We start from the raw sequence: 13,943 nt of genomic DNA, 5'->3' as shown, positions 1-13,943 counted from the left end.
ACAACGAGAGTTTGCTTAGGTGCTCTTCTGCCCATCAAAGTATAAGTGCTGTAGCAATGCCCAGACTTAACTATGTGGAAAGTTCTGTGTTGAGAAATGCACAAGGAAATAAATTGGTACCTAAGTGTTAAGAAATGAAAGCTGAGATTTTTCACTTGTTTTAAGACACTTTTCTGAGGAATTCATGAACTCTTGTTGATGGAAATGTAAATTAATACAGTACTGCCCTATGTTATGGGGATTGCTTTAAAAACTAATAATAGAACTACCATATGTTCTAACAATCCAACTGCTTGAATATATCCAAAGGGCATTAAATCATTATACCAAAATATTACTTGCACTCCCTTATCTATTGCTGCACTATTAATAATAGCTGAGGTAGGGAATAAATCTAGATGCCAATTAGCAGATGAATTAATAAAGAAAATATGGTACGTAAACACAATGGAATATTTCTTAACCATGAAGAGGAGTGAAATCCTGTCATTTGCAGCATGTAAATTGAATTGGAAGTTATGATGTTAAGTGATATTAACTAGACACAGGAAAACCAAATGTTCTCACTCATCGATAGAAACTAAATATTCACTCTTATACAAGAACAGAGTGGAATTGTAGTCACTAGAGACTGGGACGTATAGGAGTGTGGGAGGGGGAATATAAGAAGTTATATAAGGGGATTAAGCACCTTTAGCAAAGAAGAATTAGTTTTGATTTTCTATAACACAGTAGGGTAAATATTGGTTAAAATAACGTAGGATATATTTCAAAATGACTGAAAGAATAAGAAATTCCCAACAAATAAAAATGATTAACATTTGAAAAGATGGAAGTTTTTAGAGCCAGATCCCACCCTTACTATAATATAAGTCTGAGCATCAAAGACCTCTTCACAAGAAACAAATTATTGTCATCCAGTCCTTGTCCCTAAATGTCCTACACATTGGGGCCAATTTTCTATTTGAGAAATTGACCTAGCCTGCTGCTTCCTCTTCCATTGGTTGTCCTCCCAGCTCTGGCTCTTGCCCATTAAATGTTACAAGGAAAGTCTGAATATAACCTGAATAAAATCCTAGAGTGTACTATAAAGAGGAAAAGTAGCTCCTGTTTCTTTCATATTGTGCTCTTGTGTAGACATTCTCAGGATATTTATTCTCATAATTATTCTCATAAACAATATCTGTAAATGTATTAATATTTACTTTCACATTTTTGTATCTTCTAGAAACTGAAGATGTATCTTCCCCAAAGAAGCAAAAAAGTGAGTTTATAATTAGGTGTCAATGATAAAGTCATTCTACATGAAAGATGCTATGTATAAATTTAAGTTTTAGACCCTTTCAAAATGAACAGTATTAGAAGAAAAAGAATTTTAGCACAGATATTAAGGATAACATTAAAGTAGGTCATTTATATTTCAAAGTGAGGTTTGTCATTTTTTGTGTCAGGCAAGAGGCACATAGTTGGGAGAATTACGAATAATGATCAAAGTGGCATTTATAGCCAGCCATTCTACACTGTTCTGATCCTGAGTACTCTGGCTGAATCCTGCTAAATGTGTGTTACTGTCTGCTGTATAATAGATCACTTGAAGTGATATGCTGAACTTTTTTTATATCAAGTAGAAGAAATGTAGAAATAGGTTTTAACAATTCAATTGCTGGGAAATTCACTTCTAAGACTCAAGGTTCTTATTGATTTTTCTTTTTAAGATATATGGCAGGATCTTAACATTCAGTTTTGGGGATTCTTGATTTTAGAATGCTATCAACATTCATATGCAGTTGCAAAATTCAGTGTTCAGTTCCTGGGATTCTTATTATCCCAGTACCTCCAAATTAGACATTTTTGTTCTGAAAGTAAAGTGGTGTAAGTTTTGAATCTACATATGTATTAAATAAAATCACCACCGGCAGACTAGATGAAGCAATTTTTGAAATGGATATAACTAAAGTTTGATTCACATTATGCTTTAAAAGTAAAGAAATAGACATTATCTGAGAAAATGATGTCATTGAGTTCTGTATTGCCTCTTATATGTATTTCTGGAGGAAATTACTAAAATATGTTTTATAACAGTAAATGTTTCTTAGTCTGCATTAATAGTTTATTCACCGAAAAACTATTGTGTGTTTACTATGTTCCAAATATTGCTTTAATTGCTGAGACTACTGCAACAGATAAGAAAGATATCAATTATAATAATAAATATAGAAAAATAGTCTTATGATACTTTTGGGTATTATTAAAAATTCCACAAGAAAAGGAAATATATATCAATCTGCATGTTTCCAATGTATACAGCAAACACTTTTCCAATTGATAAGTAGTGATAAGTTGCAGCTATGTAACACAGACACTTGAAATATCTTATTTCATTAATGAATATTAAAACATAATTCAACAGGAGTAGGGGGATTATGCCAATGCCAATATTCTGGTTGGGATATTATACTACAGTTTTGCAATATACTGCCTTTTGTAGAAACTAGGCAAGCAAATAGTATGTCTCGGTATTATTTTTTGCTTATGCATCTAATATTTTCCAAAAATAAAAATTTTAATTAAAAACAAATAAAATATTTTTAGTAAATAGCTATCAAATATTCTAAGATCACTTGGGGGGAACTTATTACATAAAAGATAATACTTCCTATTTTCTTCTCACTATGAAGTTTTTCTATATAGCTTGGTATTCATGAGCCTTTTATATAAACTCTAAATTTGCAACCATAATGATATTTTCATTATTAGCTTTTTCCATGTCCATTAAGTAAACAGGTCAGGAAAGTGCCTAGATTTATCTGAAGTGGATAAATGTCGCCATCCCTCTCTGGCCTGTCCAACCCCCCAAATCTCATAACCTCCACACCTGGGGAAGATGAGAGATGTGTTATTTTCTCTGTTTGAGGCTAGAATAAAACAGAAAATAATCCTAGATCAGATGCTGTGGACAGAAGAAAAACTAAACATAAATTTTCTCCAAACTAATTTCATTCCTGAAAACCAAGTGACTGAGGTCACTGCTTCACTGATGGAGTCAGAATAATCCTTGCTGCTTCTCTCAGCTTCCTTCTACCCATGCTTGGCTTTTCCAGTTTCATAAGCCCAAGTTTCATATAGATTTGTCTACCTCTCCTAAGTCTCACATGATCACTAACTTTGTTTTTTTTTTTTCTTTTATTGGCCCTCTGTAAAACATCTGAAAAAAAAGTGGTTGTTTAGAAGAATGCAAATGGATAGGATGCAAAACAGTGGAGCAAGCATCAGTAGTTGCTCACGATAGTAGGGAGAGAATTAGCTCTCCATCTTTTAACAAAGCTGTTCCTGGGAATTGAGGCTGAGTGCAGAGCTCACACTAAATCCACTGCACTATTCACCCTTGCTCGTCTTTAATTTTCCTGTGTTGCTTTCTCCTCAGAGTTGTTACCTGGGAGCAGTTCCTAAAAGAATAATAAGCTGCCTCAGGAGAGCTCTTTAAAATGAAAACTAATGAAAAATTTCAGGACTCTAAGAACCATTCTCTCTGTGACATAATGCACACATGTGCACACCACACACACGCACACACACACACACACACACAGTATTTAGAATATTGATAAGATCATGTTTTGAAACCTGTTCCTAGGTAACTGTCCCTAGATGGCTATGCACATCAATGTACACCAAGTATTTTGATGTTCTTGTGCAAGCCATTTATATTATGAGTTCCTAAGGCCTTACCAGGAAGGATTTTTAAGTATCTCACCTATGCTGATGCATTTATTTTCCACTTTTATGTAAGGTTTTTGTTGTCTTGATTTTATAAATGAAGTATCCAAGACACGGAGAGGTTCCATTAGAGGTTTACTTGCCAGTAGCTGTGTGGGTGATCCAACTGTGGAACCTGAGACTGTACCTACAGTGCCATATGACCTAAATGCTCTAGCTTTATTCCTGCTCATAAATTATGCTTGTTTTAACAGACCACCATGCTTTCTTCCTTAGGTCCCATCAGTTTCTTCCAGTGTGTTTACTTGGATGGGTACAATGGCTATGGATTTCAGTTTCCTGTCACTCCTGCACAACGCCCTGGAGAGAACCCTGGCAAGCCAAATTCTCCAGGACAAAAGTAACAGGGACAGTAGATACACATACATGACCCTTATAAGTGCTTTAAAATTATGAAAATGGGATCTTCTGTTTTGTTCACAGTGACACAGGCAATGGAAATCATGCAATCCGTTTTTTTTTTTTTTTAAATAACATTTTACTCTTCTGCCTGGTGTAGAGACAGGGTAGTCAAAGGGATTGAATAATAAGCAAACATGTTGAAGGGTCTGGTGATCAAGAATATGTTATTAGTGTTTGTTGCTTTGGAGTAGGAGATGCTTATATTTTTCTATTTCCACTCACTGGAAGGTTGCACACAAATTAATTTAAAGTTTAAACTTCATATTGGTCTTTTAAATGTGATTGATGCAATTACAAAATGAAAATCCTGATTTCAGTTTGATTTTCATTTTTCAAATAGTAATATAGACTGCATTCTAAGTTTAAAGGGTACGACAGCTTATTTTAAAGTGACTCTTCTGTGTCATGTGGATATCTAAGCTCAATTTACTTAATAAGATGATGCTGAATAGTTTCATTCTGTTCAAGCTGTTTCTATTTTAGTGGTGTCAGTGCTCTAGAATGGATAACACTTGCACCAAAGAGTGCTACAAGTTCCTTGTGATATTCTTAGAGCTCAAAATGTCTCTGAACTTTAGACATGAAAAGATTAAAAAACAAATGCTTGGTGAATCTTATCTCTAAGATTAATCAAGAACTACAATTAAGACATTCACTCCAGTAGATGTAAACCTCCAATTAGGCAGGTCTGCTGAGTTATTTGTTTGAAATATAAGTAAATGTAATGGGGATTTTCAGATTTCTCCACACTGTTTCTTCATGAAATTGTCACCTGGATGAAACTTTAGATCAATGATTAAATGTGGGTGACAGATGCAAAATTATTTAATTTCACTTAAATACATTATCTTGGTGAAATTGTCTTTTCTTTTTCAAAATGAAAAAATATGAGTGCCATCAAAGTTTAAGGGAGACATTTTAACCATGGTTGTCTTCATGAGATATCTTTCTTGCTTTCAGGTAATGGGTGATCTTTGCTCATGACATGGATGATGATTTTTAACTTTCTTGACATTGTATCACTGGAGATGACTGTTATGGTTTTGTCATCTTCCTAATGATACACATACTCAGGTTCTTACAACATTTTTCTATCAGCTCTGAAAGTCATGTCTCTGCAATCTAATATCATGTTTACAATTGCAAATGAACTTACGACAAAGTAACTCATTAATAATTTGAGTTTTTCTTTCTGGTGTTATAATGATTTTGCAAGGTCTAAGCTAGCCAGAACCTATATAGTCACGTGATTTATTTTCAAGGACTACGACCAACTAAGGTTGTTGAGACTCAAGGTATGATCAGTTTTACAAAAATCCTTAGTAATACATTCATTATTAATAATGGATTTTCACAGACTTTTGTGGAAGAAGTTGGTCTTGGCCATGTAATGGGAGACCCAATATACACCACAAAAGCCAACATTACAATAATCCAGATTAATAGCATCCTTTTTTGTGTGGGGAGGGGGTGACCTGTAAGTGTGTAATTTCAGGTCTGACTAGATGGTACCATCTTTCAAAGCCCCTTCGTATACTGATGTTCATTTATAAGTAGGACAGTAGATAATGTTTATTGTTCAACTGTTCCTCTACCTGTTATAATTACTAGGAAAAGGAGTGGGAGAAAATATGATAGCCATCTTATGTCTTATAGCACAGAATGGTTTATCCATTGAATGGCTATCTTTCAATGACTATATATTGAGCAGTTACTCTTTCTATGCTATGTTAGGCACTGAACTTCATAGGAAAAATACAAGGATAAATTCTGTTCCTACTGCTATCCTGACATAGTATGTGACCTTAAAAACCACCAAATGGACTGTTTGTTTCTCTCTGTGTAAAATAGGGATATCAAGACACACAGCCTTATATCTCACATCACCTCATATCTTACAGAAGTACTATGAAGATTGATACAATATCTTGATATGGATATAATATTTAAGTAAATTTCTGAATTAATACTTTTGGATATTGAACTGTTTTTCTCTCTGAGAGGTTTTCTATATTACATTGTCATTTATTTCACTCTCATTGTGAAAACTGATAAATATTAAAATGTAGTGTACTTTGTTGAAATTAGAATTAAAATGAACAATTTAAATGTAGACAGCATAATAATTATAAAGGTTTATCTGATTTAAGTTATAATAATAGAACTTTAGATATGTCATCTAAACTGTCATCTGTAGGTTTCCATCAAATAAAAAATACTTTTGATCCTTTCAAGTTTGGTGTCTTACATTTTCAAAGAAAATTATAAATAATAAATTGGGTCTTTTTCTTTAATAGTTTCCTCATAGTTTATGACATATTGGTTTATTGATAGTTTTGTGTCATAAATGCTTAAATATGCAAACATTAATAATTGTTTAATTCATATTTGCCCAGGAGATATGAGCTACCCTTTCCTCTAGTTACTCCATACCCTCATCCTTTCTTAGTAGTGGAAAGTGTGTGAAAAATAAAAATTAATTACCAAAAGTTATAAACTTTTTTTTTCAGTCTTTATAAAGTCTGAAAAATTACCATTCAAATGGGGTAAAGATTTTTTGTAATTAACCCCTTGAAAAGTGCTTCTATGTTGACTCATTCTGGTATATACTTGTCAAAACTTCATAGAAGTACTGACCATGCGTATTTAATGATTCAGTTTATTTTCTTGATTAATTTGGCTGAGACAAAAAAAGCAAAGAGAATAACCAATACTGCTGATAGAAAACTCAAAGATCATCTGGTCAACCTGTCATATACAAAAAATAGAAATATTTCCTACAGAAACTCAAATATTAAGCCGGGCACCTGTAATCCCTGTAGCTTGGGAGGCTGAGGCAGGGGGATTGAGAGTTCAAACCCAGCCTCAGCAAGAGTGAGGTGGTAGGCAACTCAGTGAGACCCTGTCTCTAAATAAAATACAAAATAGAGCTGGGGATGTGGCTCAGTGGTTGAGCACCCCTGAGTTCAATCCCTGGTACCCCCTGCCAGAAAGAAACTCAATTATTTGCTCAAAGTCTCTCAAGTTAAAATAGGCTTATAATTTTAGTCAATTAATTACCAATGCCCTTGACTACTTTCCTCAGGTGTTACTATACCATTAGCTCCTTATTCTAGCATCCCATCCATCTTTCAAACTGTGATAGAAAATGTCATGTTTTATAGGAACACTTAATTTTTCTACTTGAATATTGAAAAGAACCATAAAAGTACATCTTACTCACTTGCTGTAGATATATAGAAAATGATTCTTGAGAGGTTAGGTGACACGATTAGGGATATCTAGCTTATTAGTTGCAGAATTACATAAACTCAGTATTTTTTTCCTAATCCTGTACATATCCTTCCTGCCCAATGTGACTCCTTATGATTCCTTTACTGTCTTAAGAGCTTCCTTCTATTATTTTTAAGCTTATTAAGACATGGAAACTGAGAACAACTTCCCCTAACTGGCCTCCTTGAGACCTTCTTTGTTCTATCCCTTTTAGAATTTTATCAATATCATCCTGTACTTCCCTCCTTGTTCATATTTTCTATAAAACATTGAAGTGTTGAGAACTACAATAGTGATTCTTGATTTCTCATACCACTGCATTTGACTCTAAGCCATGTGCCCTTCTCAGTATCATCAAATTCCTTATCTATGCTCTTTATTGAACTTGTAGCGAGAACTAATTACTTGCATTAAGTCATTGTGGCAATTTTTGCTTTTTTACTCACCACATCCAAAACATTCTTAAACAGCTTAATAACAGGTTGGTATACTAGTCCATGCTTCTGAGTACATCTGCCAGACAGCTGTGTTTTGAGAACCAGTGTGCTGTGGTGGAGAGCCCACTGGACAAGTAGCCCTCAAACCTGAGGTTAGACTCCTGCTAGAAGTAACACTGATCATTTATCTTCATTGATCTTCATTTCTTATCTCTAAGTAAAAATAAATGCTCCTATGCTACAATGACTTTGATCTTTGTTGAGGTAAGTACCATGTATAGAGAATTTGCTGATAGGACCTTTGAGTTTTGTTATTAAGTAATCCAAAAGTACCCTGAACCGAGGACCTCATGTTACTACGTGGTATGAACCAGAGCAGCAAGTAAAAATCAGAACTGCATAGGCATGAACAAAAATGGGAACATGGCCACTGGCAAAAACAATTCCTCTTTTACAAAAATATTTCAGTGCTTTGTGACATTTTTGTGGAGCTTTTATAAATCAGTGATAACAGAATATCCTTCAACCCACTGAATGAAAAGCTGAGATGGAACAGTGATTCACATACCCCAACACACTGTCATAAAATTCAGTATTCATTAAAAGGTCTAAAGGTGTTCCAGAAATGTGTGAGCAAGTGATGTACTGAAATAAATACTAACTATAGCATCTGCAAACATTAAAACCTTTAGCATATGTCTTTTGTTCAGGAAAGGGGCATTGCATTCTGTCTGCTTATCACTTACACACACACACACAAACACATGCACACACACAACTCATTGAGAAACTACATACATGTATTAAACGCAAACATGGATACAATTGATCTGATCTGAATGGAAGATTTATTCTCTACAAATGATGTAATATTTTCTATAAGAGGAAAGGAAAGCTATGAATTTCAGCAATTTTGAGAAACAATGAAGCAAACAAACAAATTATTTTCCTCTTTGGGACATTTATTTATGAAAGAATATTTTAAAATTGGAAATGTATGAACCTTGTTCAAAAAAGTATCCTTTCACCTCAGTTCCCTGCCCACTCCACTACAGTCTACAGCAAATCACAGTTATAATCTTATGTATCTATTATCTGAAAATACAAATAAAACAAATACATATTTTATTACACAGATATTACATACTATAGACATCATTTGGTACTTTCCTCTATTAAAATGTATACTGAATTATTTTTATACCAATATATACATAGCTTCTTCATTAATGTAGCTAGATACAGATGAGGTGGACCTTAAACTCACAGTATAGTACATATGTTTCAAGTATAGAATTTGATGCATTTATGAGATCATGACCTGGATCAAAATAAGAACATTAACAGACCTCCAAAGGTTCAGTCATAGCCCAGCCAGTAAATGGCTCCTGTTATCACAATTCTGATTTCTATCACCAAGTAATTACTTTAAGCATTTTGACCATTATATGAATGAAATTGTAAATTGCCTAGTTTTGGTGCTAGGTGTTTTTCTTAATATTGCATAGGTGAGACATATTCACTTTGTTGCATTTACAAGTAATTTACTCTTTTTATTACTTCATAGTATTCATGTATGTTTATACTGAAGAATTTATTTTACAATCTATTATATGAGGGAATTTGGACTGTCTGCATTTTTTTTCTAATAAAAATATCATGCTGTTAGCACTCTTGTTAGTGTCTTTTACTATATATATATGTGCATGGGCAGGGGGTGCATTATATACAAGAGTAGAATTGCTGGCTTGTGGAGTAGGAGAATGTTCATCTTAGCAGATAATACTGACAGTTTTCTAACTGTTTGTACCAATTTAAGCTCTACCAACAAAGGATAAAGGCCCCAGTTGCTCTAGCTCCTTGCCAACATTTATTATCATCTATTTTGCAATCCAGATGGCATTCAATTCATGCATATTTTGTAAAGTAGAGTTGAAAGCTTATTTTTTCCTCATGAACATAGAGACAACACGGCAATTGTTAATCCTGACAAGACATTTCTTTTCCAGTGTGATATGGGAATGTCTTCATTGTAAAAGAAATGTATATGTGTGAGTCTGCTTCTGACTTATCTACTCAGTTCCTTTGGTCTATTTACATATTTATGGGCCAAAACTGCATGGTTTAATTATGGTAGCATTACAACAGGTGTCGATAAGTGAAAAGTTACTCATGTCAATGTATTTTCTTCGTAGTGGTCTTCACTGTCCTTCACTTTCTGATATTATCCTTTGGACCCTTTTCTACTTCATTAATTTTGCTCTTATATTTATAAAAAAATAACCTCATGTTTTATTTGTTACTTTTCCTACTTTAAGATAGATGATTTCACCTCTAATTCTTTTTTCAAATATACACTAAAGTGTATGTGAAAATATGTATAAATAATTATTATAATGTATAATATTTAACTTCACAGATTGTTTTAGCATCCAACATATTTTGCCATATTTCATTAATTAACATTAAGTTGAAAACATTCATTTATTTCCATTGTGATTTTTTTTAACATCACAGGTCATTAAAAGCATATTGCTTAATTGTGAACAATTATGAATTCACTGTTTGATTTAAACCTTAATTTCACAGTGTGATTTCAATCTTTTTAAATGTGTTGAGGTATTCTTTATTGATCACAATATGTTCATTTGAAAAATAATTGTATGCTCCCTGATTGATTAATAAAATACATACTTCAGACAGCTCAGCCAACACCCGCAGAGCACAGGCAGTCCCAGGAGAGCATAGCCAAAGCCTGTGGAGTCCACACTGGGTCCCAGATGTATCTTTGAAAACATTGCCCAACACCACACTCCTCCTCCAACCTGACCTGACACTCCATCACTGAAAATAGCCTCCTCCATTTGGAACATCATCATTGCCATCTTTAGTTGTGGCAACTCCCAGCTTGGAACACCGGGTGTGTACATTATAATGAAAATGCCTAGCATAGAGAATATTGAGAGAATCTTAAAAGCCATGAGAGAAAGGAATCAGATTACATATAGGGGAAAAACAATTAGGACATCTATAGATATTTTAACACAAACCCTGAAAGCTAGAAGATCCTGGAACAACATATACCAAGCTCTGAAAGAAAATGGATGTCAACCAACAATCTTATATACATCAAAATAAAGCTTTAGATTTAATGATGAAATAAAATCCTTCCATGATAAACAAAAGTTAAAAGAATTTACAGCTAGGAAGCTGGAACTACAGAACATCTTCAGCAAAATATTCCATCAGAAAAAAATTAAAAACAACAATGTAAAGCACCAGACAAAGATATTACACTAAAGGAAAAACTAATCAAAGAAGAAACCAAGTCAGTTAAATATCAAAAATGATTAAGAATGACTGGAAATAAAAATCATGTCTCAATAATAATTCTGAATGTTAATGGCTCTAGCTCACCAATCAAAAGACACAGATTGACAGATTGGATTAAAAGAAGGACCCAACAGTATTCTAACTCTAAAAGACACATCTCATAGAAAAAGACATCACAGGCTGAAGGTGAAAGGTTGGAAAAAACCATACCATTCACATGCACTGGAAACAAGCATGGGTTTCCATCTTCATATTAAATAAAGTAGACTTCAAGCCAAAGTTAATCAAAAGGAATAAAAAAGGACATTTCATACTATTCAAGTGAAACATATATCAACAAGACATAACAAGTTAAATATATATGCCCCCAAACAATGGAGCATCTACGTTCATCAAACAAACTCTTCTCAAGTTCAAGAGTGAAATAGACCACAACACAATAATTCTGGGTGACTCTGACACACCTCTTTCACCATTGTATGGATCTTCCAAACAAAAGCTTAACAAAGAAACTATAGAACTCAATAAAACAACTGATAAATTAGACATAACTGACATATATAGAATATTTCATCCATCAACTAGAGAATACACTTTCTTCTCAGCAGCACATGGATCCTTCCCTACAATAGACCATATATTATGCCACAAAACAACTCTTAGCAAATACAAAAAAAGTGGAAATGCTACCCTGCATTCTATTAGATAATAATGGAATGAAATTAGACATCAATGATAAAATAAAAAAATAAAAGCTACTTCAACACCTGGAGACTAAATAATATGCTATTGAATGAACAACAGGTTGCAAAAGACATTAAATAAAGAATAAAAAATTCTTAAAGGTAAATGAGAACACTGATACAACATATTGAAATCTCTGGGTCACTATGAAGGCAGTACTAAGAGGAAAGTTCATTGCCTGGAGTTCATTTCCTAAAAGAAGAAAAAGTCAACAAATAAATGACCTAACATTACATCTCAAAGCCCTAGGGGAAAAAAAAGAAAAAAATCAATACCAAAAGCAGTAGAAAACAGGAATAATTGAAATCAGAGAGGAAATCAATGAAAGTGAAACAAACAAAAAAAACACAATTGAAAAAATTGACAAAACAAAAACTTTGTTCTTTGGAAAAATAAATAAAATTTACAAACACATATCCATGCTAACAAAGAGAAGGAGAGAGAAAACTCAGATTACTAACATCCATGAGGAAAAAGGAAATATCATGACAGACATTACATAAATACAGAAGATAATTAAATATTATTTTGAAAATTTGTACTCCAATAAAATAGAAAATATTGAAGGCAACCACATATTTTTACAGTTACATTATTTTCCCAAACTGAACAGGGATGATATACGTTCTTTAAACAGATCAATTTCAAGCAATGAAATAGAAGACACCATTAGAAGCCTACCAACCAAGAAAAGCCCAGGACTGGATGGATACACAGCTGAGTTCTTCAAGACCTTTAAAGAATAACTAATACTAATGCTTCTGAAATTATTTCATGAAATATCAACAATGGAAATCATTCTATGAGACCAATATCAACGTGATTTCAAAAACAGGCAAAGACCCATCAAAGAAAAAAAAAAAACAACTTCAGACCAATATCTCTAATGAACATAGATGCAAAAATTCTCAATATAACTCTGACAAATCAAATACAAAAAAATAGTGTACCATGGTTAAGTGGGGCTCATCCCAGGGATGCAATGTTGGTTCAACATACAGAAATCAATAAATGTAATTCATCACATTAATGGACCTAAAGATAATAATTATATGATCATCTCAATTGATGCAGAAAAGCAGTCAACAAAATATAGCACCCCTTCATGTTCAAAACACTAGAAAAATTAGTGATAACAGGTACTTATATCAACATTATAAAAGTTACCTATGTTAAGTCTCAGGTCAACATCATTCTAAATGGAGGAAAATTGAAAACATTCCCTCTAAAAACTGGAACAAGACAGGAATGCCCTCTTTCACCACTTCTATTTAACATCATTCTTGAAACACTAGCCAGAACAATTAGACAGATGAAAGAAATTAAAGGGATATGGATAGGAAAAGAAGTCAAATTAGCACTATTTGCCAATGATAGGATTCTGAACATAGAAAACACAAACAATTCCATCAGAAAACTTCTAGAACCAGTGAATGAATTCGGCAAGGTAGCAGGATATAAAATCAATACCCATAAAGCAATAGCATTTCTTTATATCAGTGACAATACCTCTGAAAGAGACATGAAGAAAACTACCCCATTCACAATAGCCTCAAAAAAAAAAAAAAAAAACTTGGGAATCAACGAAAGTGAAAGACCTGTACATTGAAAACTACAGAACGCTAAAGATAGAAGTCAAGAAGACCTTAGAAGATGAAGAGATCTCCCTTTTTCTTGGATAGGCAAAATTAATATTGTCAAAATGACCATACTACCAAAAGCACTGTACAGATTTAATGCAATTCCAGTCAAAATCCCAATGGCATTCCTCATTTAAATAGAAAAAGCAGGGGCTGCAGTTGTGGTTCAGTGGTAGAGCACTTGCCTAGCATGTGTGAGCACTGGGTTCAATTCTCAGCACCACATAAAAAAAAATAAATAAAATAAAGGTATTGTGTCCATATACAACCAAAAAAAAATTTTAAAAAAAGAAGTGTAAAAAGTACTCATAAAATTAATCTGGAAAAATAAGAGCTC

General features: G+C 33.3%; 1 protein-coding gene across 1 annotated transcript in view; it reads left to right on the top strand.

The window, feature by feature from the left end:
• LOC107155096 (triadin-like) overlaps nt 1-6,413 on the top strand; it is a 149,375-nt gene extending 142,962 nt beyond the window's left edge. Inside the window, exons 21-22 of the mRNA XM_048800416.1 lie at nt 1,229-1,264; nt 3,994-6,413. Of these exons, the coding sequence (XP_048656373.1) occupies nt 1,229-1,264; nt 3,994-4,121 (164 nt within the window). The 3' untranslated portion in view covers nt 4,122-6,413. The remainder of the gene's footprint in view (nt 1-1,228; nt 1,265-3,993) is intronic.
• Nucleotides 6,414-13,943: the final 7,530 nt, after the last annotated feature.

The sequence above is a fragment of the Marmota marmota genome, unplaced genomic scaffold, assembly GCF_001458135.2.
Source record: "Marmota marmota marmota unplaced genomic scaffold, marMar, whole genome shotgun sequence".
NCBI classification, from domain to species: domain Eukaryota; kingdom Metazoa; phylum Chordata; class Mammalia; order Rodentia; family Sciuridae; genus Marmota; species Marmota marmota.
Note: the sequence above shows the minus strand (reverse complement) of the source record. Positions and strands in the feature narration are given on the sequence as shown.